General features: G+C 35.3%; 2 protein-coding genes and 2 long non-coding RNA genes across 5 annotated transcripts; all 4 read left to right on the top strand.

Annotated features, from left to right (window-relative positions):
* Positions 1-1,366: 1,366 nt before the first annotated feature.
* Positions 1,367-2,764, top strand: tcf15 (transcription factor 15). The gene is made up of 2 exons (XM_079468185.1): positions 1,367-2,072; positions 2,460-2,764. Exons 1-2 carry the CDS (start codon positions 1,587-1,589, stop codon positions 2,523-2,525), a joined length of 552 nt encoding a protein of 183 aa, XP_079324311.1. The 5' UTR covers positions 1,367-1,586; the 3' UTR covers positions 2,526-2,764.
* Positions 2,765-9,046: 6,282 nt separating this feature from the next.
* LOC306900493 (uncharacterized protein) lies at positions 9,047-14,071 on the top strand. Its single transcript, XM_079467540.1, has 6 exons — positions 9,047-9,063; positions 9,720-9,761; positions 11,989-12,146; positions 12,419-12,620; positions 12,723-12,868; positions 13,653-14,071. Exons 2-6 carry the CDS (start codon positions 9,746-9,748, stop codon positions 13,764-13,766), a joined length of 636 nt encoding a protein of 211 aa, XP_079323666.1. The 5' UTR covers positions 9,047-9,063; positions 9,720-9,745; the 3' UTR covers positions 13,767-14,071.
* A 532-nt stretch (positions 14,072-14,603) lies between these two features.
* LOC306900494 lies at positions 14,604-16,403 on the top strand. The gene is made up of 4 exons (XR_013787299.1): positions 14,604-14,726; positions 14,951-15,063; positions 15,205-15,427; positions 15,908-16,403. It is a non-coding gene; the product is annotated as an uncharacterized lncRNA (long non-coding RNA).
* A 751-nt stretch (positions 16,404-17,154) lies between these two features.
* On the top strand, positions 17,155-21,637 carry LOC306900495. 2 transcript variants are annotated; one of them, XR_013787300.1, is made up of 6 exons: positions 17,155-17,198; positions 17,501-17,641; positions 17,905-18,041; positions 18,485-18,695; positions 18,793-18,971; positions 19,436-21,637. It is a non-coding gene; the product is annotated as an uncharacterized lncRNA (long non-coding RNA). The 2 variants fall into 2 exon arrangements; XR_013787301.1 differs by having other exon boundaries at positions 17,162-17,198; positions 17,425-17,641; positions 19,436-19,677.
* Positions 21,638-21,884: the final 247 nt, after the last annotated feature.

Here is a 21,884-nt window from a genome sequence, read left to right as displayed (position 1 = left end):
TTTTTTCTGTAAAATTTTCAGTGAAAATGTATTTGGTCCAATAAAGCACCATTAAAAGGTTAAAAGATGAGAGGTCACAGGTTAGTGAGTCTGGTCACATAAGCCCATATGGTTGATTTAAGTTCTTACATTCCTTTGAAACAGAAGTCAAGAGAATGGTCATGACACAGAGAGACAATTTTCTTTATATATCTAGTATCTCATAGATACTTAAAGGAAAGTAAAAACTGTAAGCATGAAAATTATTAATGTGTGAATGTTATTAATAATGTGACTAAACTATGTCCTTTATTCATTTTAAAATGACATAGAATTAAACTTAGACATAGACAGGATATAAAACACAATAAAAATCGAATTTAGTCACAACCTAATGTGTGTATGACAAAGGAAGAGAATGCAAGAGGAACAAGATTTTTTTAAACTAAAGAGGCTGAAAAAGAGACTGAAAAAGAGACTGAAAAAGAGAGGGAAAATGGAGAGAGACCCTTATTGTTGTTGGTTATTTATCTTGGCTTATGTGCTCGAGCCACTGAGGAAAAACAAACTCTCACTCGCTGTAATAATGTGATTTTCAGAGCAATTGTGTTTGGATGGTATTTCAAACAACTGTGCACTGCTGTTTGTTCGACTCGAATTACCCAATGCGCAGATAAATAAGCATTTGACGTATTTTCTTGTTTTTCAGTCACGTTCTGTGTAAACAAGCATGTGTCGATCTGATGTGTAGCATTAGGTCACGTTTGTGTGTTTACTGCGCGTGAATTATTATGCCCAGTGTTTGTTTTTAACGCTTGGCTATCAAATGGCCAGGCAATTCAAGGCAGTAAAGTTTGGGAGAACTCTTAAGATCTGCGTTACTTGCAGGTGCACCTTCTGTAAATTTCATAATCAGGCCACAAACATCCAGCCTTTATCTAGTATTTGTATTAAAAATGCATGAATACTAATATTTGTAAACTTTTATGTGTTTACAGTATAACAGTAGACTTTTATTCTTTCATTAAAGATAATAAGTGCTGTTAAAATGTGGGATCAAGAAATACAATATACAAAACGCAAACAAGATGGAAAATGTTTACATTCATAGAATAAATATGAACTTAGGTAGGCTGTTATTTATAGTTTTTTCTACTTTTAATTGCACAAAACAATAAACGCGTTAATTGATTTAATGTTTTTCTTTATCATACACGGGCGGTCACAAATGTCTGTCCGCTCAATGTTTACTTTCGTTTGAGAGTTGAAAATATGCCTTCTGCTTGAATATGTTTTTAAGTGTGGGAGACTGTAGATTTGGTTATTTGCATATGACTGTGCGCTCCTCCCTGTGCCTATAAGATTCCTTGCGCCAAGATCCTGGTTTATTCGCGCATGGAGGCGCATCGATAGGACTGCTAACATGTTTCTGACCAAATGAGATTGATCTGTTTAAATAGATCAGAGAAAACACGCATCGAGGTTTTACAATGCAATCTTTGCGCGGCTAGTGCTTGACAGCAAGCCATCATTTTTTGGATAATTGGATACTGTCCTCTCTGTGTGATCGAGTTCTTTTGAGTTCTTCATTGGAATCCTGAGAAGGGATGGCATTCGCAATGCTGCGGCCGTTGGCGACTCATCTGGGGTATACGGACGTTGCCATGATGTCCGAAGATGAGGAAAATCGCAGTGAGAGCGACGGCAGCTCGGAGCAAAGTTACGGCTGCTGTCCCAGCGCGGATAAAAGGCGGCGTATGACCTGCAAGTCCACAGTGGGCGGTGTGGTGATTGTAAAACAGCGAAACGCTGCAAACGCGCGGGAACGAGATAGAACACAGAGCGTCAACACGGCTTTCACGGCGTTACGGACTCTAATCCCCACCGAGCCGGTGGACAGAAAGCTGTCAAAGATTGAAACTTTGCGCTTAGCCTCCAGTTATATCTCACATTTGGCCAATGTGCTCCTGATAGGGGACGGAGGAGAAGACGCGCAACCGTGCGTGAGCGCGGTGTACAGCGCGCAGCCGGAGTGCGGAGGAAAACAGCCACGCACTATATGTACTTTCTGCCTTAGCAGTCAACGAAAAGGGGTAAGAGATGCATTTCAAATACTGTTTATGAAGATACCCGAAGAGAAAAAACAATTTTCGCCTAGAGGCTAATTGTACACTGAAAGCAGAACACTGGTTTCTCTGTTATGGGGCAAGATGATTTGAACAAATAATTCAAAACTGCAACTGTCTTCTATATTCCCACAATACACATTTTTACCAACTTTTTAACATGTATGTTTAATGTCTTGGTCACTGCTTTTAGCATCCATTCCCTCGTTAACCATATAACTAATACTAATTTATGAAGTCTGTGAGTGAGAAATAAATCTAGCCCATATCACACATATGACTTGAATATTTGCATGCATGGCCACATTTATATTTAGTTGTAATGGCTTAAAAAAAACATGTGTTGCCTGGCAGGTGAAGGATGGAATGGACTGTGTCCGGATCCGGGGCATCACTGCACTCCGCGTCACGCGCCGGTAGCAGCAGGAGAATGAAGCCTCAACTCAGGGAACGCGAGAGGTGAACGAGTCTCCTTGCCAAATACGCGCAGGATTTTCAGAAGACTCGCCATTGAAAAAGGCTTTTTATTTGTTTTGTATAGATATATGAACATTTAAAATGCAGTGCATATTTTTTGTTTTCTTTATTTTTTAAAGAGAATTTATAATTTTTTCTTCAAATTGTTTCTTTACCATGAGGAAATAAAATATATTTTTATCAAATTTCCAGTGTCCTTTGTGAGTTTTGCATGGCTTACAAGAAACAAAAAAATAATTTGATCAATTATTCGTTTTATTTTTCTAAATATATTATACTGCTTGCCAATATTTTCCACTGCTTTAAAATGATCTTTATAGCACAAGATTCTAAATCCTGGGTACCTCTACAGCTTTTATAGCTCACATAGCTGTGTTCATTAGATCCAGAGAATCCAGAGAGTGTTAAATATAAAGATTGCAGCAATTGTCTATTTTAAATCTTATTTGAATGTATCTCGTTCTAAATTAAGTTTAACAAGTGAACTTGTTCTTTTTAAATATTGCCCAACTGGTATTATAAAGCAAATTGCTTATAGAAGTTTAAGAAAAAGCTTTCTGCTGTTAAGTTGTGCTTTCCCTATGGATTTATTTCTCATTGGTTAAACATCCAAACATGGCCAGGAAAGTACAGCAAAGAGACTGTTAGGCCCATGGGAGGCCCTCGAACCAGCCCGTCATAAGAAAAAATTGAATCAGATAACGCATTGACCAAATCCTTGCACAAATTATGTTTTTTTCATCATTGCTGGAATTTAAAATCTCAATCTTTGCTTTGACTTTGTTAAAATACCTTTCATACATCTCGCTCATATTCTCATTTTCTCCCTATGACTCTCACCACGTGTTTTTAAGATCTGGGATGGATTAGTCACGGTAAATACTACCCTTCGGTCAGCATAGGGACTTGCCGCAGCTGTGCATCTTTGAGCTGCATAAATCACTATAGGGTCAACTTGAAGGGGGGTTCAGTGTGGCGTAAGAGAAACTATACAGGGATGTTGATTATAAAGGTGGGAGAAGGTCTGGGTGAATATTAGAAATCAAACGTTTTGGATGAATGGCAGGTTGCTGTAAAAACTAGTGTAATGGGTCTTTAAAAATGTACAAAACAAAGACTTAGTATTTATAATTTCCAAATACAAAGGACAAAAATAAGAAAATAAATCCCTAAAATACTTTGTGTTGCGGGTGAACTTATTGCTTAAAAATAAAACTATAGCTGTCTCACAATAAAATGCAAACATCTATATTTTGATCCATGAGAGAAATGTCATACAGATTTGAGTGCGACATGAATAATCACTAGATGAATTATACATTTTCGTAATAATAATGTTCTAGCATGCAGTCAAAATAAAAATAAGATATTGTTTTTTATTTTATACTACTAAAGAATTATGTTGGAAAATAATTTGATTAAAAGAAGTCAAATAAAAAATGAATATTTAGTGTCTATGTGCTAATCTATTAAATGCTTTTTTTTAAATAAAAATTCATATTTTATGAATGTGAATGTTCAGATGTTGATTTATTGATATTTTATGTTATTCTATTATAGCTCAGCAGTTTCATATAGTTCAGCAGTTGGTCAGGTTGGCACTTCAGTGTTATGGCAGCTGGCTCAGTCTAAATTCCCCCCATAAGATGCAGATTAGCATTATACGTGTGACTGATCTTTAGATGCTTGTACTACAAAACTGCAGTTTCAACACAGAAGATTCTGCAGAATTAACTTTTGCTTGGCTTATTAAAAACCCTTCTTAACAAACCCAACAACCTCATTGCTGAATGACCTCAAACCTTGACGCCCATTTACTAATGTCATAACGGTTGCCTAGTGACACTTCTCCCAAAAGGAAGCTCCCTCCTCTAAGTTTTGGCAGGATAATAGAGTCTACAGCCAGCATGGACACAGACATGCATACACACACATACACACAGAGTGTTTGACAGTCATAGAACAGACAGGCCAGTAAATGGTTGAAGAAGAGATGAGGAAGACTCCCTGGTGCTTTGGTGTTCATGGAAACTTCATATACCTGTTAATAATAGAGTAAAACTCTTTCTTCCCCTCAATCTCTCACTCTCTTTCCGGTGTGTGTCTTTTTGGCCCATATGTCCGACGTGAGATGGCTCCCTAGGCTTCTGTTCTGTAGGAAGTTGTCACGGACACACAGGAAAGCAAAACATGCATGTCCGATCCCACCATGACCGTCTCACCATGCCTCACATACACACAAGCAGATCATCAGCTTTGGACATATTTCACTGATGTTATATTTTCCAGGGAGCAGAACGAACTTTGACCTCTGAAGGAATGATATTAACATTATGATAAAAACTGATTCTGTTTAAACACTTTTTGACCGGATAAAGGTTTTATGTAAAATATTCTTGTTTAAGAACATAAGGCGGTAGTTTAAATTGCAAAGAAATATTTTAACGGTGGAATTTTTTTATGTTGGTGTTAAATTGGTAAAATACCTAAAAATGGATGGATAATTTGTCAAAATATAAAAAATGTATAAAGTATTTATTGTAAATTATATGTATATTTTTTTGTATTGAATGTTACTTCTTACTGTAACACATTTTTATGATGAATATCTGTTAAATGTGGGTTCAAAGGAGGTGTCCTGATGTTGAAAGTGAACCTGTGCCTCATGAATGGAAATGTGAGGGTATATATGGAAAAAACTCTTCAAGACCATTAGCAAAATGTCAGAAGCCCACAGGTGTCAAAGAATGAAATTGTTATTCAAACACTCATCAGTTTAGGCATAAAGTTTATAAAAACATTATATTTTAGCACATTGTTTACAGAATGTAGACAATGTCAGAAAGTTGCATTTGTGGATTTACAAAACTTCGTTGCATCGAAATAAAACAATAAACTGAGGTAAACTATTTACAACTTTTTTCCTTTCAAGCTTTAAGAAGGAAGGAGGAAGCATCATTAGTGCATATACTGACTCACATTCTCAGTCTGTCTCTCACACACACTTATTGTTTTTGTTCAATGTTCAGGAGTCTGGAAGCGGAATTCCCTGAGTTGGGAATTGCCGGACAATGTAAACGCTCCACGGCTATCAGCATGGAATGCCGCTGAGCAGAAGATGTGACCCTCCCAGACATGATGAGTTAAGGGTGAGAGGTCAGTTTCAATATCGTGCTAGCACTGCTTCCGAAAGAAAACAATCAAACAATAAGACACCCACACAGTGAGAGAGGTGGAGTGAGACAGACAGACCATCATCATTATCATATTATCGACATGATCAAAGTAAACAAATTATGAATGATGATAAAACTGTGTTAGTTAAGGATCTCAGCCAAAACAAGAGCCTTCAAGCCTTCGGCTTGAGAATGATGTTTCATCTTGTATGTAGACAGTCAGATACATTTATTAAACGAATCAATGAATAGGAATATGTTAAAATGTCAGAGTGTTCATTTATTTTGTTTGCAAAATGATCAATCAAAGAGAAGTCATATTGTTGAAAAGATAATATTGTTGCAAAAATAATCACATAAAAATGTTCAAGTAATAATCATCTGTAGACTATTTGGCAAGCATTTCCTGTTTCAGTTTAAAACATCACACAACGCTAGCAAAAATAGCCACCAACAGAACGTTTATAAATGTTACATGAAATGTAGGTAAAAGAAAACCGATGGTCCCATTGACTTCCATTGGATTTCTGTCCATTCATTGAATTAAATTGGGCCAACGGTTGGTTACCAACATTTTTTTAAATATTTTTTTTTCTTGTCTTACAGAAGAAAATAAATCACACAGGTTTAAAATGACAACAGGGTGAGTAAATGACAGCATTTTTATTTTGAAGGTGAACTATTAGTATTCAAAAATCTATGTTAATTTGGCAATGAGTGCTTCTGGTCCGCTATCGTTTACTATAAGCAAAATGGAATATAAAAGCTGCTGTACACCATAAAAAATACCCATAATACCCATTTGAATATTTCAGCTTCTGTGGCGCCAGAAAAACACATTTTTCATGTTCATTCTGTGAAATAAAACTAACCGTTCATTCCTAACCCTAACCAAACCCTTACCCTTTTATATAGTGTAGTTTACAGTTTGTGTGAAAGAAATATACACAATATATATTATAACCCAATTAATCCTATAATACCATTAAGTTTAATTATATAGTTTGTCATTGCTTTGTGTTTATCAGTGCAATATGGTGAAAATCTCTCAGCTGTGAGTCTGTGAGACATTTGGGGTGTTTCTCTCCCTGTGTGTGTGCGTCTGTAAAGGTAACAATAATCTAAAGGAAATCCTCAATCAGAAGCCAGAAAGAGCGTTCTGAACAAGCTCACTGACAGAAACATGGGGCTTCACACATACACACACACACACACACACACACACACACACACACACACACACACAGACACACACACACGCACACAGCTGTGTCTGCTAACAACCTCAGGGACCTGCTGCTGATGCACAAAATACACACACACATTTGAACTCAATGACCAATATATAGGCCTACAGATATCTCCCTGACTACTCAATAATCATGTGAACAAAATACAGGTCTGCAGTCATATTATCTCTTCCTCCCCTCTCTGTTTTTTCTTAATTTTTTATGTTTTATTACTAAATCTGAAAGTCACATGTTTGGTTTAAATTCGTTGTTTAATCCCATATTTCTGAAGTGGTCTTAAACTGTACATACAGTACTTACATCTCTCTCTTACACGCTTCTCAGATAAAATCTCACATAATAATAAAAACAGCATGTTCTTGTTACTTAGGTCGCTCAATAACTGATGCTACACAACTAGACATGACTACATGACCATAGCTTTGGATTTCAGAGGACACATTCCACACATTTACGATCATCTTTAAATGGATGGGAATATGGCTAGTTTTGGTATGTCATGGTATAGATATCACAGGTCACTGACATGGGCAAAAGTCTTACTTCCCTGTCATCCTGAGTAGCCAAGGCATTGTTTAATCCAGATGGTCGAATTACTACCCTCTCTCTCTTCCTCTTTCTATTCATTCAGCCTCCTATTAATATCTTGATTGGCCGCTATCCTGTGACAAATAAGAAGATTGACGGAGAAAGAAGGAGAGAGGGAAGGAGAGAAGGGGGAATCCCCAATGTGCAGCACAACAGGATGGAAGCGATCATGTATTTTGGCTGGTTACACCAGGAGGGTCTCTGTCTCATGAGAGAGAGAGAGAGAGAGAGAGAGAGAGAGAGAGGAGGGCTGAGTTCCGGGCTGAGGAAAAGCAAGTCTACCATCAACCACTTTCACAGACGCCTTATTTACTGCTTGAGAAGAGCAACTTTACAGCTCTGTTATTCGGCCATTTGTGACTGAGTATGGGACTCATAGGAAAACAAAGACTTCAAAAGAGCAGGAGATGAGATGACAGAGTGAGTGAGTGAATGAGAGGGAGAGAGAGAGAGGCAGTGGTTAAAATCTATGCTAAAAATACATTCACCATGAGAGCAGGTGTGTATATAGTATATCAAATGTGTGTATAATTTTCAATTGCATACACGCTTAGAAGAGATAAAAACTTAAGAGTTAGAAAAATAACGTAAAAGTTAAAATATGAAGGTCTAATAATCAAAAACATTTAAAGTTGAACTTTTAAGTTTTATAAATAACCTTTTTTTATTTAGTATACTATTAGAAGTTCTTTTGAGAACCTCTATTGTGGCAAAAGGGTTCGATTTAGAACCTGGCCTGTTACCAAGGTTAATTTTTGAAACTTTTCTAAGATGGACTATATGCAACAATAAACATGTTCCCCATTGAAAAAAAGGGAAAAACATCTTTGATCGCTTAAACTTATCTAAAACATCTAAAATGACAAAGACTTATGATTTCAAGACCCAATACTACGTTCAAGCTAACTCCGAATGCTTCTTCCCATATACTACTTGGAAATAACATCGGTAACTGCGCTCGTAGTCGGACATACAACCTATGAACTCAGGGCAGATCAATCAAGTGCAAAACTCATTTATGCGAAACATTAAGAAACTGTAGAGTATTTGACTGGAGGCTAGAAGTGGAATATTTCAACTCAACTTCAAATGTCTCTTGCGCCCATGGCGCAGCTCAAAACCATCACAAAATTGCTAAGACCTTTATGAAAACATGAAAATAAAACAAATGAAAGGTAAGATTAATGTTTAGATGGGTTACTACATTAAAATGCAGACTAAAGCTCTGTTAGTTAACCAATGTCAAAGTGACCTTTTTTACTATTTAGGACAGTGAAAGAATTATTAAGAGAGATGTATAGGGCTACAAAGACAACATTTGTATAAATTAGTTCACCCCTCACTTTCTTTTATTAAGTTGATAAAACGATAAACGTATCACTGAAAGATGCTAAAAGACACAGGTGACAACGCATCTCCAAAATGGATGAACTGCATTTCTAGCAGCACAATATGGACAACAATCAGGTAAGAACTTAATGTAAATTCAGATATATGTGTCTAACGTTAAAGACATTGTACTTTCTTATTGTCTTCAAGGCACAACAAACATACTTCTGTTCCAGCAGTTTATTATAAACTACTTAAACCATGTGCTGATTTAGTGACTATTATGTCTGTCAGCTACATTAAGTCACTAGCAGTCTGTTTTAAAGATTAGATTAGATTCAACTTTATTGTCATTACACATATACAAGTACAGTGTAACGAAATGTAGTAGAAATGTAAAGGGATACTTAAGCGAAAAAAAATAATTCTGTCATCATTTACTCACCCTCAGATTGTTCCAAACATGTATAAATGTCTTTGTATTCTGTTGAACACATAAATTTCATATCCCATTTACTGCCATAGTAGGGAAAATAAATACAATATGAGTCATAGGGGTTAAATCAGAGGACGAGTAAATATTTTTGGGTGAAGTACTGTATCTCTTTATGTGTGAAAGTATTTTAACCTTAAGTTTTAAGGGGATTTATTTATTATAGTTTCTTGAAACGAAAATTTGTCCAAATCTTTGTATAGTGTCATTAAGCTTTAAATCTAAAATGACAGAGTTGAAGATGTTAAAGTTATTTTTATTTGAGTTATTTTCTTATTTTGTCTATTTTTCTTTCTCTCAGGTGTTAGTGAAGCATACATCAGTGCAATGTGGCAGCTTATGGGTAGGTAATTGTTAAATGAATAGTTATTTTAGCGTTGTATTTGCATAAGTTATTATTGCACTTTCTCAAAAAACAGACTGAAACTGTAACCCTGCAGTACTGAAGGATCATACAACTGGGATTTACACAGATCTGCAATACATACATCAGTTTATGGACTTTATCTTTGTTTATGGCTGATGCTAGGAAGAATGGTACTGACTGACAAAGTCACCATTCACATACATATAAAAGCAACATTTTCTCTCTTGTGCTCTGCTAAGGAAAGAAAGTCAGGAGGGTTTGGAATATGATGGTGAGTAAATTATCACATATTACATATTAAAATGGGCAGTTTCAAAAATATTGGCCGTTTGGAACATACTTTTGGCTGCTTTTCTGTAAATATGATTTCATAACACTGCAGTGACATGAACCTTAAGCAAACAATATAATGTAATCAATAAAAAATATTTTATTTAAACAGTCTCTAAATTTCTTTTTTAAAGTATATTCTGTACTGAATTATGCCATACATCAAACGTTTGACTTCCTTACTTTTAGGTAGCTTGCTTGTTTCTTTGTAGGATTGAAGGAATTTTATTGTCATTCCAAAACATATGCATGAAATGCAACTCCGGTAAAGGCCCGCTCATAAAATAAAAAGAGAGATAACCCCCTAAGAACAATGTAAAGAACATTCATTTAAAAATACAACACAATTTCTTACCAGAAATATGCATGTAAAATAAATAAATGTTAGGACTCTGTCCTTCCTGTCTCGAGCTTTCTAGCTCCCTGGGCAGAGTCATGACATTGCCACGTCTTTCGGGTTTCTGTTGTGTTATGTGTGGAGACATGTGGCTTTATGTTGTTACTTAATGCCACGTGTCTTCCTGTTATGTCTCTCAGCCCCACCCTCCTATCTCCTGTAATTTCATTAGGGTTTCATTCCCATCGTCTGTTTTGTAATTCACCTCGTTAGGGTTTCATTCCCATCAGCTGTCACCACTCTCCCCATGTAATCACTCCTCGTTAGTGTCTCCCTTTATATGGTCTCAGTTCCTCTCTGTTCAGTGTTGGTGCATTGTCTTTGTCTTATATCTATTGTCTCTATGTCCAACACTGATGCCTTGAGTGCACAGTATTATCCCCCTGTTATTGGATTACCTGGTTCCTGTTACAGTTTGTGGAATTATTATTTATCTTTGCTAAAGATTCTTGTTTTGTTTTTGTCCCCCTCGTGGAAGGTGTTTGTTTCTAGTTTTTGTTTGCTAGTGTTTTTTGTGCTTGTTTTTCCCCATTGCGGGTGTTTTATTTATTAAACATTTATATTTAACCCCTCGTCTGCCTGCATCTGGGTTCTGTCAAAACCATTTCGTGACAATAAATGAATTAACTTAACATATGCAGAAATTCAAAAAGGGCAGCAATTTAGCAAAAAGCAGCACATATGGGACCTACTTTAACAGACACAGCAGAGGGCATAGCTGAGACACGAATAAAACCATCATACACGGTTTGATTTAGTTCCTGCTAACCTTTTGGTAGCCCTGTTGTAGTTCTCTAGCTCCTTTTCGACTGATAAATCATGTGGGATATAAAATCAATGTCGCATTAACAAACAGCTGACAACAATGATAAATCAATGTTCAGGTAAGTTTAATACAGACATGATCATTTAAGAAAATAACTTTAGGTTTGCTTTATTTCAAACTATATGAGAAGCACATTACTCTTGACTTGTCTGTAATTCTGTAGCAGAAATTATGCATTTCAGTATTTCTTTATTATTATTTATAGCTGGGAATACATTTTCACACATAATTTATAGATATGCTTCTGTAAAATGAGAACTGAGTTTACGTTTTAAAGACCACTACTTCCTGCTTTGGTAACCCACCTAAAATGTTTTTAAAGCTTTTAGGTTAATCTTTTATTTAGTTCGTTTTAAACATGAATTGTGGTAATTGAAATAGAAGATGTTTCCCTGAAACGATTTGACTCATTCGAGTACTTTCAGTATATTAAATGTTTCTTTTAAGTGTTAGTATAATCTGTAGATTATGGATCAGTGTTTTATGATGTGTAAAAATGTGGTGGAATAACAAGAATTTCTGATGAACTTTCCTGGTAATGTTCTGTCAATTACGTCAATGCTACAGTACCAAAACCTCATTCTCATCCTACTTTAGTGCCTGATGTTTGATTGTTTTAAAGGGGCTGAATGATGTTTTTTTTTTTGCAGCATTTCTGTTATTTATAACAGCAACATTGCTTTGTGGGATATTGAAGGGAATGGAATCTATTGAGGGAAACTGTAATGATGTCATCAGACTTCCATGTAGAGCTACTGATCTAACAAACAAATACCGCTACAGCATGTGGTACAAAATAATCACAGATGTAAGTTGCTACTTGTATGTGTTAATTGACTAAACTTGCTTAAAAATATTGCATAGGTTATATTCAATATAAGTAAAAGGCGAAAAAATATGAAGTTATTATTTAAGAACATCATAGTTGGTAAAGTATGTAAACATTTCCTTTACCAAAAAGAATCTCAGCATAGCAAGTCATTTAACAGGTAACAGTTAACATGCACAGTAACATTTCACCTGCTGTCTGTCTATCAAATTCCCCTTAATTGTACAAAACCATGTCTTTCTTTTTTATAGAAAAAACGAACAGCTATTATAAAACATAAAAGCGGTGATATTACACACTATAACAATTATAACAACTCTGCATCTCTGGGAGAGAAGGAGACCCTTGAGTTACAGAGAATAAACCTCAATCATTCTGGAGTATATGTGTGCTACTTAGCTGCAGACATTGGGGGACAAAATTTTGAATCTTTCATTGGACTGAATTTTTCAGGTAATTCAGGCCATATTATGTGTTGTGCGATACCTTTATTTATAATAAATGTATCATTAAACAAAAGTGTCATTAAACAAATATGATTTATTTTTTGTTCAGAATGTATGTATTCCAGCACATTCCAGCCTCCCACTGTCACTGACGTTTTCTGTCCTGCTGTATCAGAGTTTTCTGTTTCCTGGGCTCTGCTTGGCTTCTTTCTCATCGGCCTGACCAAAATCATACTTTGTATTATTACTGTGGGGGTGAGTATATCTACCGATTAGACAATCAAAAGACCTTTAGTTCGCACCCCCCACACAGATATCCAGGCCATGCAAATTTCACAGTAAAATTAGACCACTTGATAAACAGAGGTGATTGAAAAGGTGACATGCATTCTCATTCACACAGAACTGATAAGAATCAATTCTGATTAGGAAAACAGCCCATTATTCAGTAACACGGATGTTCCCACAATTCTCATTATTTTCAGTTCTTTTCTTGATGCTTACACTAGGTCACATATGCAGAAACTAGAAATGTGTTTACCGATTTTGTGTGCTGTCTCAAGCACAAGGGTCCATCTGGACAGCTTGATTAAAAGACAAAGATGATTATGATCTAGATATATCTAGATTGTTATGTTCTATTCCTTAATAAAGTATGTTTTTGGTATACTGTATATGCATGCATACAGCAGACAGACCTAACTTTATTTTAGTGTGGGTTTGGCATTTAACACCTATTGAAACTGTTGCACAACAGGAAACTTTGAAAGGGTGAGGCCCATCGCCCTCTTAACTGACTTCACTTCATGTGTCCCCCTGACTCACATTTCCTTACGATACCCAGGCACATCCAACGATGGTTTGTCTTTATCTGCAAATGTGCTGTAGCAAACCACATTGCAAACATAAAATAACTATGCTTTTTATAATTATGTACGCGATTTCTGAACATACAAAAGTGATTGTTGAAAGTGTGTGGGAGAGCGTTTTTTGCATGTCTGTGATTGAAGGCTGACTGATTTAACATTTCGTTTCACAGGTGTGCGATCGAGTCATATTTAGAAGAATACTAAGAAAAACAGGAAGTAAGTGGAGTCGAGACAAGAAGGGGAACAAAGTCGAGATGGAAAAAATGAGATTCACAAGAAGTTGATGGGGCTTTTAATGTTCCATTAACCAAGACAAAATATTAAAATAGTTGTGAGAGTTATAAGGCATTCACTGTGACGTTTGCTTTTTTGCTTTTGGATAGTTTACATTTTACTATTTCGGTTCATTTAATTCTATTTTAAACTATTTAAATGCATTTCTATAGCGCTGTGCATTTTTCATTTTGCATTGTGGCTAATCATTGTCACCGTAAATATGTATAGAGAGCAAATTACAAAGTGTAATTTTTTACGTTAACCATAGAATTATTAAAGTATATAAATAAACAATAAATTTACTAGCTGAGACAAAAAAAAGTTGGACTGTTATGTAAAGCATGAAATCTCTTGAAATCAGCAGTGTCCCAGTGTGCAAGCAGTGGAAAGAAACCAAACTCAAATTGTTGTAAGTGGAGAACAAACTTTGGGAGACTAAAAAGCAAGAGCCTGTTCACCTCTGGCAATTAAACTGCAGTTGTCAACTCATGCAGGCCTCTTAAATATGAGCTAAATTTAATTGATAATGAGTAATATCGTTTTTCAGCATGTATTGATCTTTGTAAATATTAGGTACTGTAATGCCAGTACAATTTTTCAGGTTAGTTCATTGTTCATTTAATAATGTTAACAATATAACGTATTAGAAAAATACGTGTATTACAGCACTTGATCAAGATAGTGCAGATTAATGTATACATAATGAATTATTTCAGTTTCACTCATGCAATAAAAAGTTTTTTATTTATATTTATTTTCTTTGTTAACATACGAGGCAGTTAAAATATCCGTCCACAGCCCTTACCGCCACATAAGTTTTGTTTTGTGGGAACCAATGAGATCGCAGCTTTCGCTTTCTCGTTGACTACCTAGTTACTGGCTGCAAAGTGAAACCCAGAGGAAATACAAAGAAAACAAACAAAAAAAGCCATTCGTGATCATGCTGCAAACCTGCAAATATATCATCTGTAAGTAGAACATGCATTACATCATGCATGCGTTTTATCTTAATGTTTTGGATAACTGCAAAGTTTTCGAGCAAGAGACGAATTCAAACATGTAAACAACACTACCCGAAAGTAACTTACCGTGATCTCTGTAAATGTGGAAGTGTATTTCCGTGTGCAAAGAACTACGTGCACAAACTAGGCAGATAATACATGAAATGAACGTTATATGTTATACATTTTAGTGCTACTGGTTCACATCTCAGCGTCAGTCGAAGAGGAACAACAATGGGTTAAAATACCGTGTCAAACCGATGTTGAACAAGATATACAATACAGGAAAATTTCCTGGTACAAGGTTTGTGTTTTCAGTAATATCAGTGTTTTCCGTAAATGTGCGCAGAAATGTAACCTTCGGGTCTGCAGCGACCCCATCATATAGTGTCAGAATGAAGATATACTTACTGGATGTGCGTTTAAAAATGCCTTTATTCTACAGGTTGAAGAGGGCTCTGATGTTCTGACCGGACTTGTTTTGAAGGACCTGAATAAAAACATTACTAGTCTCTTTAAGTTTGCCAGTCATTCCTATGTGGTAGGGGAAGACAACTCTCTTCAGTTCTCTAGGACTACTGGGGAAGACTGTGGCATTTACAGGTGTACCCTGTGGCCACCGCTGGGCCATTACATACAGGAAAAAGATTATGAATATAATTCAGCAGGTGAGTATACTGCTGGGAGCAAGGGTGGGGTTGGTTAATAGTACCTTAAGGTGTGTACTGCTGTTTGCAAATTCTCATACAAATTCTAATTTGAATAAAATATTTTGATTAGGCTACTTGCTTTAAAGGGATAGTTCACAAAAAAATCATTAATTCATCCTTATGTCATTCCAAACCTGTATGACTTTCTTCTGTGAAGATATTTGGAAAAACATGAATCAAACAACGTACAATTTAAAAACAAAATGATCTGAAAAAAATCTTCTTTTGTTTTCTGAAGAAGGAATTAAACTATGTATACGTTTTGAGCAATATAAGAATAATTACATTTTTAATTTGTGAATAAATTTTTCAAGGCACACAAAATAAATTATTATAATATTATAATTCTTACCACATAAAGATGACAAACTTGTAATCGTATAGTATCATTTTACTATCATTGTGTCTTAAATATCATGTTAATGTGTTTGTTTTCAGACTGCATGAAACCTCATATCCAACCAGTGCTAGGCAGCAGAAACGATGTAACTGTCATGAATCATGTAAAATTCTTATCAGTCACTGTGGTCATCATTTGTGCTTTTATTATATTTCTTGTACACATGAAAATGAGGAATAGAGCAAAAGAGAAAGCTAAAACACTCGTGAAAACGGATGAAAACCTTTAGAATAATTAACAGAAAAACACTGTTGCATATACTTCACTGTAAAAGGGGTGATTACGTGTTTTTCGTTGTCTATTTAGTGTGTTATAATCAATAATGATAGAATTTTATAGTTTTATTTAATTTACACTGCATATAAGAATTTATAGTCTGTCTGATATTTGACCTGTGTTTTGACTTGCATAACCTTATATGTCAAAGTTTTCTTGTACAGTTGCGTTGTAAAAAAGACAATTTTAAAAAGCGCTCTGTAAATAAAGCTGACTTGACTTGTTATAAGTGGCCCATCATACATGTATTAGACATGCAAAAAACTTAAGTGTCGGAACAAAATATGTATTTTATCTTGAAGCGAATGCTCACAAAGGCCTGCCTGAAACGCCTCGTGTAACCACACCCCGGCAAATCTACATCAGTTCATAACACGATTTGACTAAGACCTCCCAAATCTAAATGCAATTAAGGCGGGCGGTCTTGTAAATCTCATTGTACCGTCGCGGGCGCACCCATGTCGCGAAGACGATGTGTGTTTTGTTTGAGAAACGAAAGTCTCTTTGTTTGTACTTCCAAAGGACAAGGCAACTAAAACAAATGGTAACATTTTATGTACAATACTGTTCCAGAAAAGTAGCCTACAGTCCGAATATTCAAGTGTGTGAAGCGCATTTCAAGGATGATTGCTTCACGAACCTGGGAGAGATCAAGACCGGCTATGCACTCGCAATGTGGAAAGAAAGACAACATAAGTCCTAATAATCAGTAATTCTGTTCCAACTAGATGCAACAAATGTGGTGTTTATAATGGAGGTTTATTTTCTTTGTTGAGCCGTGACGAGACATAACGGCGTAACACTGGTTGATCAAGAAGGGCCGAAGCACTAGCGGTATTTATTATATTTCCATAACCTGCTGTAATGCAAGCTTGCACAAGCTCTGTGTAATGTACATTATATGGTTGTTTGTTAAGAGGCGTTACATTTCCGTGCACTATTCGACCAATCACTACCCACTAGTGAACTGGCCAATCATAGCACACATCATATTTAGTCAAATATTAACGCGTTTCAGAGAGGCGGAGCAAAGAGGAGATACAAACATGCCCGGTATGTGGAAAAATCGTGTTTACACATTGTATTACATCTAAAGCTGACAATAATGTTCTTTTTAGCTGTGTCAAATGATCCATTTAAACCTACTTTCAGGTTACTCGAATATTTTAAATGCTTTGAAGTGAATCTTCATAAATGTATATTTTTATGTCATATATACTCTGTCTGAATGAAGATACTGGAAGCATGTTTAAAAATGCCTTTACTTTTTTAAATTTAGTAACATGTACTTTGCAAATAAAAACCAGAGCAAAAAATTATCCTCAAAGTGTGTTAACTGTTCGGCAAACCACAAGGGTTGTCTGCAGCAATTCGAAAACCCCACACCAAGCCTACACACAAAGAATTTGGAACAAACCTTTCTAAGGAAGTGGAAGGTTAGCAAGTTCCAAAGAAGTGTAAGCGAGTGAGCATGATGATACGTTTGGTGGTCTGGGGTGAGTTTATTTTCCTTACATTTTATTTAGTTTTTTCTTTTTTTATGTACTTAATAAATATTAAAAAGTAAAAAAGGCCTGAAACATTTCTACGAATAATCTTGAAAGAAAAGCAATGGCAACTGGACACAACAGATCTATTATCACAGCAATTCTTACTTGAAAACCAACAGAGAAAAGGTTATCAAAGTGTTTGATCTTTGTAGTATTAGATTTATTCAATGCTGTAAGTGTTTTTGAGAACTTTATTGGAATTATTTTAGTGTTTACCCTAAGCGTAGTGGCTGGCAAAGAGAAGCCCACACACAGATGCGTCACGGCAGCTTGCAGGGATGATATCAACTTGCCATGTGATGCCCTTCAAAACATTCAAAGCTACACCTCTGTTACTTGGTACAAGGTTGGTGAAAATCATTCATATATTTTGAGATAATTAAAACATTTCAGCTAATAAAGTTGAAATACTTTACTAGTTTGTAAGTCTGTGTCTTTCCTGCTTTACTTCAGCATCATTCTGTTTGAAGATCTGTGGTTTTAGGCAGGAAATAACCTAAACACAAACATTTCCTTTTCAGCACATTTTCTTATTTTTCCCAAATCTGTGTAGATCTTTTTTCAGATAAAGAATTGTCAGTTAGTTTTAACATAATTAAAAAGTTTTTTCTATGATAAACAATTGTCAAAGAAGAAATACTTCTTTTTAAAGTTAATATGTGAAAGGCTTATTCATGTAGCTTTGTTTATTTTTAATGAATGCAGCTAGGGAGATTCTAATGTCTCACACTAACTTGTGGAGATATGCATTGCCAAATTTGAGACTCTTTGTGCTGTTTTTATTTGAAGGTCCACAATGCAACCTACTCTTCAGTCCTCATTAATGAAAAAAATATAATCACCCCAACTGGCAGAAAAACTGATTCTGTTTCACTGGGAAACAATGCGTCTTTGATCTTATGGAAAGCTTCTCCTGCTGATTCTGGGACCTTGGAGTGTTGCCTTCATGGAAAGGCTGGATACAAGAATAGTCACTCTTTCATTACAATAAATATTTCAGGTATTTTAATGTTATGTTTGGTTTAAACGCATATTGATTCTTTGAGTTTACCTCTCATTTCTACTTTATAGCCTACAATTTACTTTTTTCTTTTTAGATTGTCTGTCAACAACTGTACCTTACATGGAGTTCTCCACCCAGTTCACTACCACTAATTTAATAATCAATATGAGCACCCAATTGACTCATGTTGATAGGAACGCATATCTTTTTGTCATGTTGGGTTACTTAGGAGTGGCATTGAGTAAAATACTCCTCAGTGTCTTATGTATTTGGGTAAGTGTCTTATTATCAATATTACAAAAGTCCTCTTTATTCTACAAATAAAAACAAGTCCTCTTAAGCAGCGTCAATAGTATCAATATAACATTGCATTATAAAAATCATACGAAGAGGTTTTTTTCATGCTTTCTCTAAGATTCACAGGTGTAACATACAACAGCTAGGTGAACAGTTGTTTTTTGACATTGCTTTTACTATATTGTATATTATAGAGTGAAAACTGAACTGTTATGTAACATCCCTGTCTGGAATTTGTTAAGGAATTATATTATTATATTATTTGTATCATTGGAAATTATGGGTGTCCAAAAAGCTCAAAGACATAATTCGTTAAGTAGGTAGCTTAAAAAACAGCTGTTTATTTTAACATTTCCAAATTATTTTAATCTTTCTATGAGATGTGATGTTATCTGGAAAAAACTCTAAGCCCTGAAGGTTTCCGATGTTTCTATTTGCAGGTATTCAGGGAGCACAGAGAACATGTGACCTGTAAAATATGGTAAAACTGTGAATAGACTTTGCATTTTAAATTTGTCATATTGTGATATTCAAATAATTATTAACTCTATAGCTTAAGCTAAGTATTTATCTTTCAAATGTTATTGCACATTTTACATTTCTTTTTCACATTTTGTTACCTATGCATACTTTGAATGCATACTATGAATAAATTGTGGTCTGTATTGTGCGCTAAGAAATTATTTCACGTGTATTGTATACTTGGCAAAGTATTTTTGATCAAGATTTCCAAGCGCAAAAAGCAATTAAGTTGATGGCCAACAGATGGCAGTAAATGAATAGGCTGGCATGACCTTCACGTCGAAAGATTTAATAGCGTCATCTTGTGTTTAATGCTTGTGCAGACAACAAACGTAAGATTCACAAGGTAAGTTACAAATTCGCACCTGTCTGCGTGTTGCAGTACCAAGTTCTGGGTCAGAAAGGTTTTGTTCAACAGACTGACATAGAAATAGAAGTATCCATTTATTGAGACGTTTTTAAACATGACATCGGTTGCTAAAAGAGATAAAGAAAAAGTGTTTCTGTAGAGTTTACTGTAGAGACCAACTAGTAATTGTTTTGTAAGCTGGTTGCTGGTCTATCATCATTACCAGCATAAGATGACACTGCATTTGCACTGTAGCACATGAACATTTCAGCAACCAGATATATTAGCATAGTAAAGTTGAATTAAAAAAAAATTGACCAGAAATGGAATTCAATATAAAAAATAATGTCAATAATTAGCTTTATGTCAATTTTTTGAATATCAAGACAAGAATATGTATTAAATGAATGAATTTGTAGGCTATGGTGTTAATATAGTTACAAACAGACTGGCATTGATGTGTGTGGATCTGTTAGTTTAAGATACCAGATATATGTTAATGGTATAAACAAAACAATCATGACAGATGCACTCAGAACATTTTTGGAGAACCAAAGGCAGCAGATGTTAAAGAAGCATCAGAGGCAAGGCCCAGTCCTTAGTGTAAGTAAGACAGTTGCATATGTTTATAATGCAAGGTGTATTTGTTTTCTGTCATTTTACATTTAGTCATTTAGCAGAAGCTTTTTAGTCATTTACTTTTACTTTGTGCATATATTATTGAAAACTGATAACTTTGTTTTACTGTATATTGATACCGTAATATCTTGTTGTGTTATTCAAGTAAAAGACAGTGTTGTTCAGCGGAAGTTTAATATATACGGTATATTAACATGCAGATAATTTTGCAATAATTATTCAATGTGTTTTTTCAAATGTTTATTTATTTTTTCTTATGGAGGGTTGCAAATTATTTGTATGGTGTAGAGGTGGAGCATGGTGGTATGCAGAGGCATTGGGGGCTGACAATGGGAATGCCTAGGGAACCAAAAAGGCAAGAAACGGCCATGTCTACAGATGCCTCCTGTTTGTCACATGTTCTTAAAGGAGAGTTTATGATCACGTTGTGAGAGTTTTCTGTCTTAGGTCTTGCAGACAGCTGCATGGGGTCGTGAGTGTAGAGGGAAAATGATGATTGATTATTCGTGGGCATTCTCCGATGTTCTGTGTCCTGTTGAGAAGTTCTGAGAGCAGAGTCATAGGATTTCTGCCAGCTCGCGTATTCAGTAATGTTGCTGATGTGTGTACACAACTAATGACTTTACCCCTGCTATGCAATGGAGGTTGTTTGTGTGTCTATGTGTCGGGGGATTAATGCCATAAATGCAATACAATGTAGCCGTAATTGTATATTATTATGACATTCTTGGCTCCTGGGGTATTTAGTTTTGCATTTACTAATGAGATTGTACAAAACATAAGATGCATATTATAAATACAAAACTTTAACATTGCATAAATAATTGGATGTAACTTTCTCATTTTCTATGGTCTCTATAGCCGCTTTGCCTTCTCTCCCTGGTCTTGTGTTAGTTTAACTGGTAGAGCATCTTTCTAGTAATGGCAAGGTTACCATATGCTGATAAAATGTACTCCAGGAATTCACTGTGATCTTTCAGGACTGAAAAGGATTCTTTTGGGCTTTTTGCAAAAGAGAGACGATCAATGGTTTTATCATGTCTCTAGATATTCAGCAAACCCCTTTCAATGCAATTTCATTATAATTGTTTATATTGGTTCATGCATTAACATATTAAACATGGCTACTTCTAAAATCATTGTAGGCCTCCCCACCCTTTGTTTCAATAAGCTCCTGTCACTAATATTTTATAAGATCTAGTGTTTTATAAATTATGTGCTGAATGCATATAGGTAACCATTAACCGACTGATCTTTGGTATAGGAACTTTGACCATTTTTTATGTTATGAGTCATTTCAATAAGAGTGCACAGCCAAAATGTTAATTAAGAAAACCATGACATAAAGTTGTCTTTTGGGAGGTATAATGTGGATGACC

Source organism: Barbatula barbatula, assembly GCF_947034865.1.
Source record: "Barbatula barbatula genome assembly, chromosome: 11".
In the NCBI taxonomy this organism is placed as follows: Eukaryota; Metazoa; Chordata; class Actinopteri; order Cypriniformes; family Nemacheilidae; genus Barbatula; species Barbatula barbatula.
The sequence above is the reverse complement of the archived record's forward strand: the minus strand, read 5'-3'. Positions and strand labels throughout refer to the sequence as shown.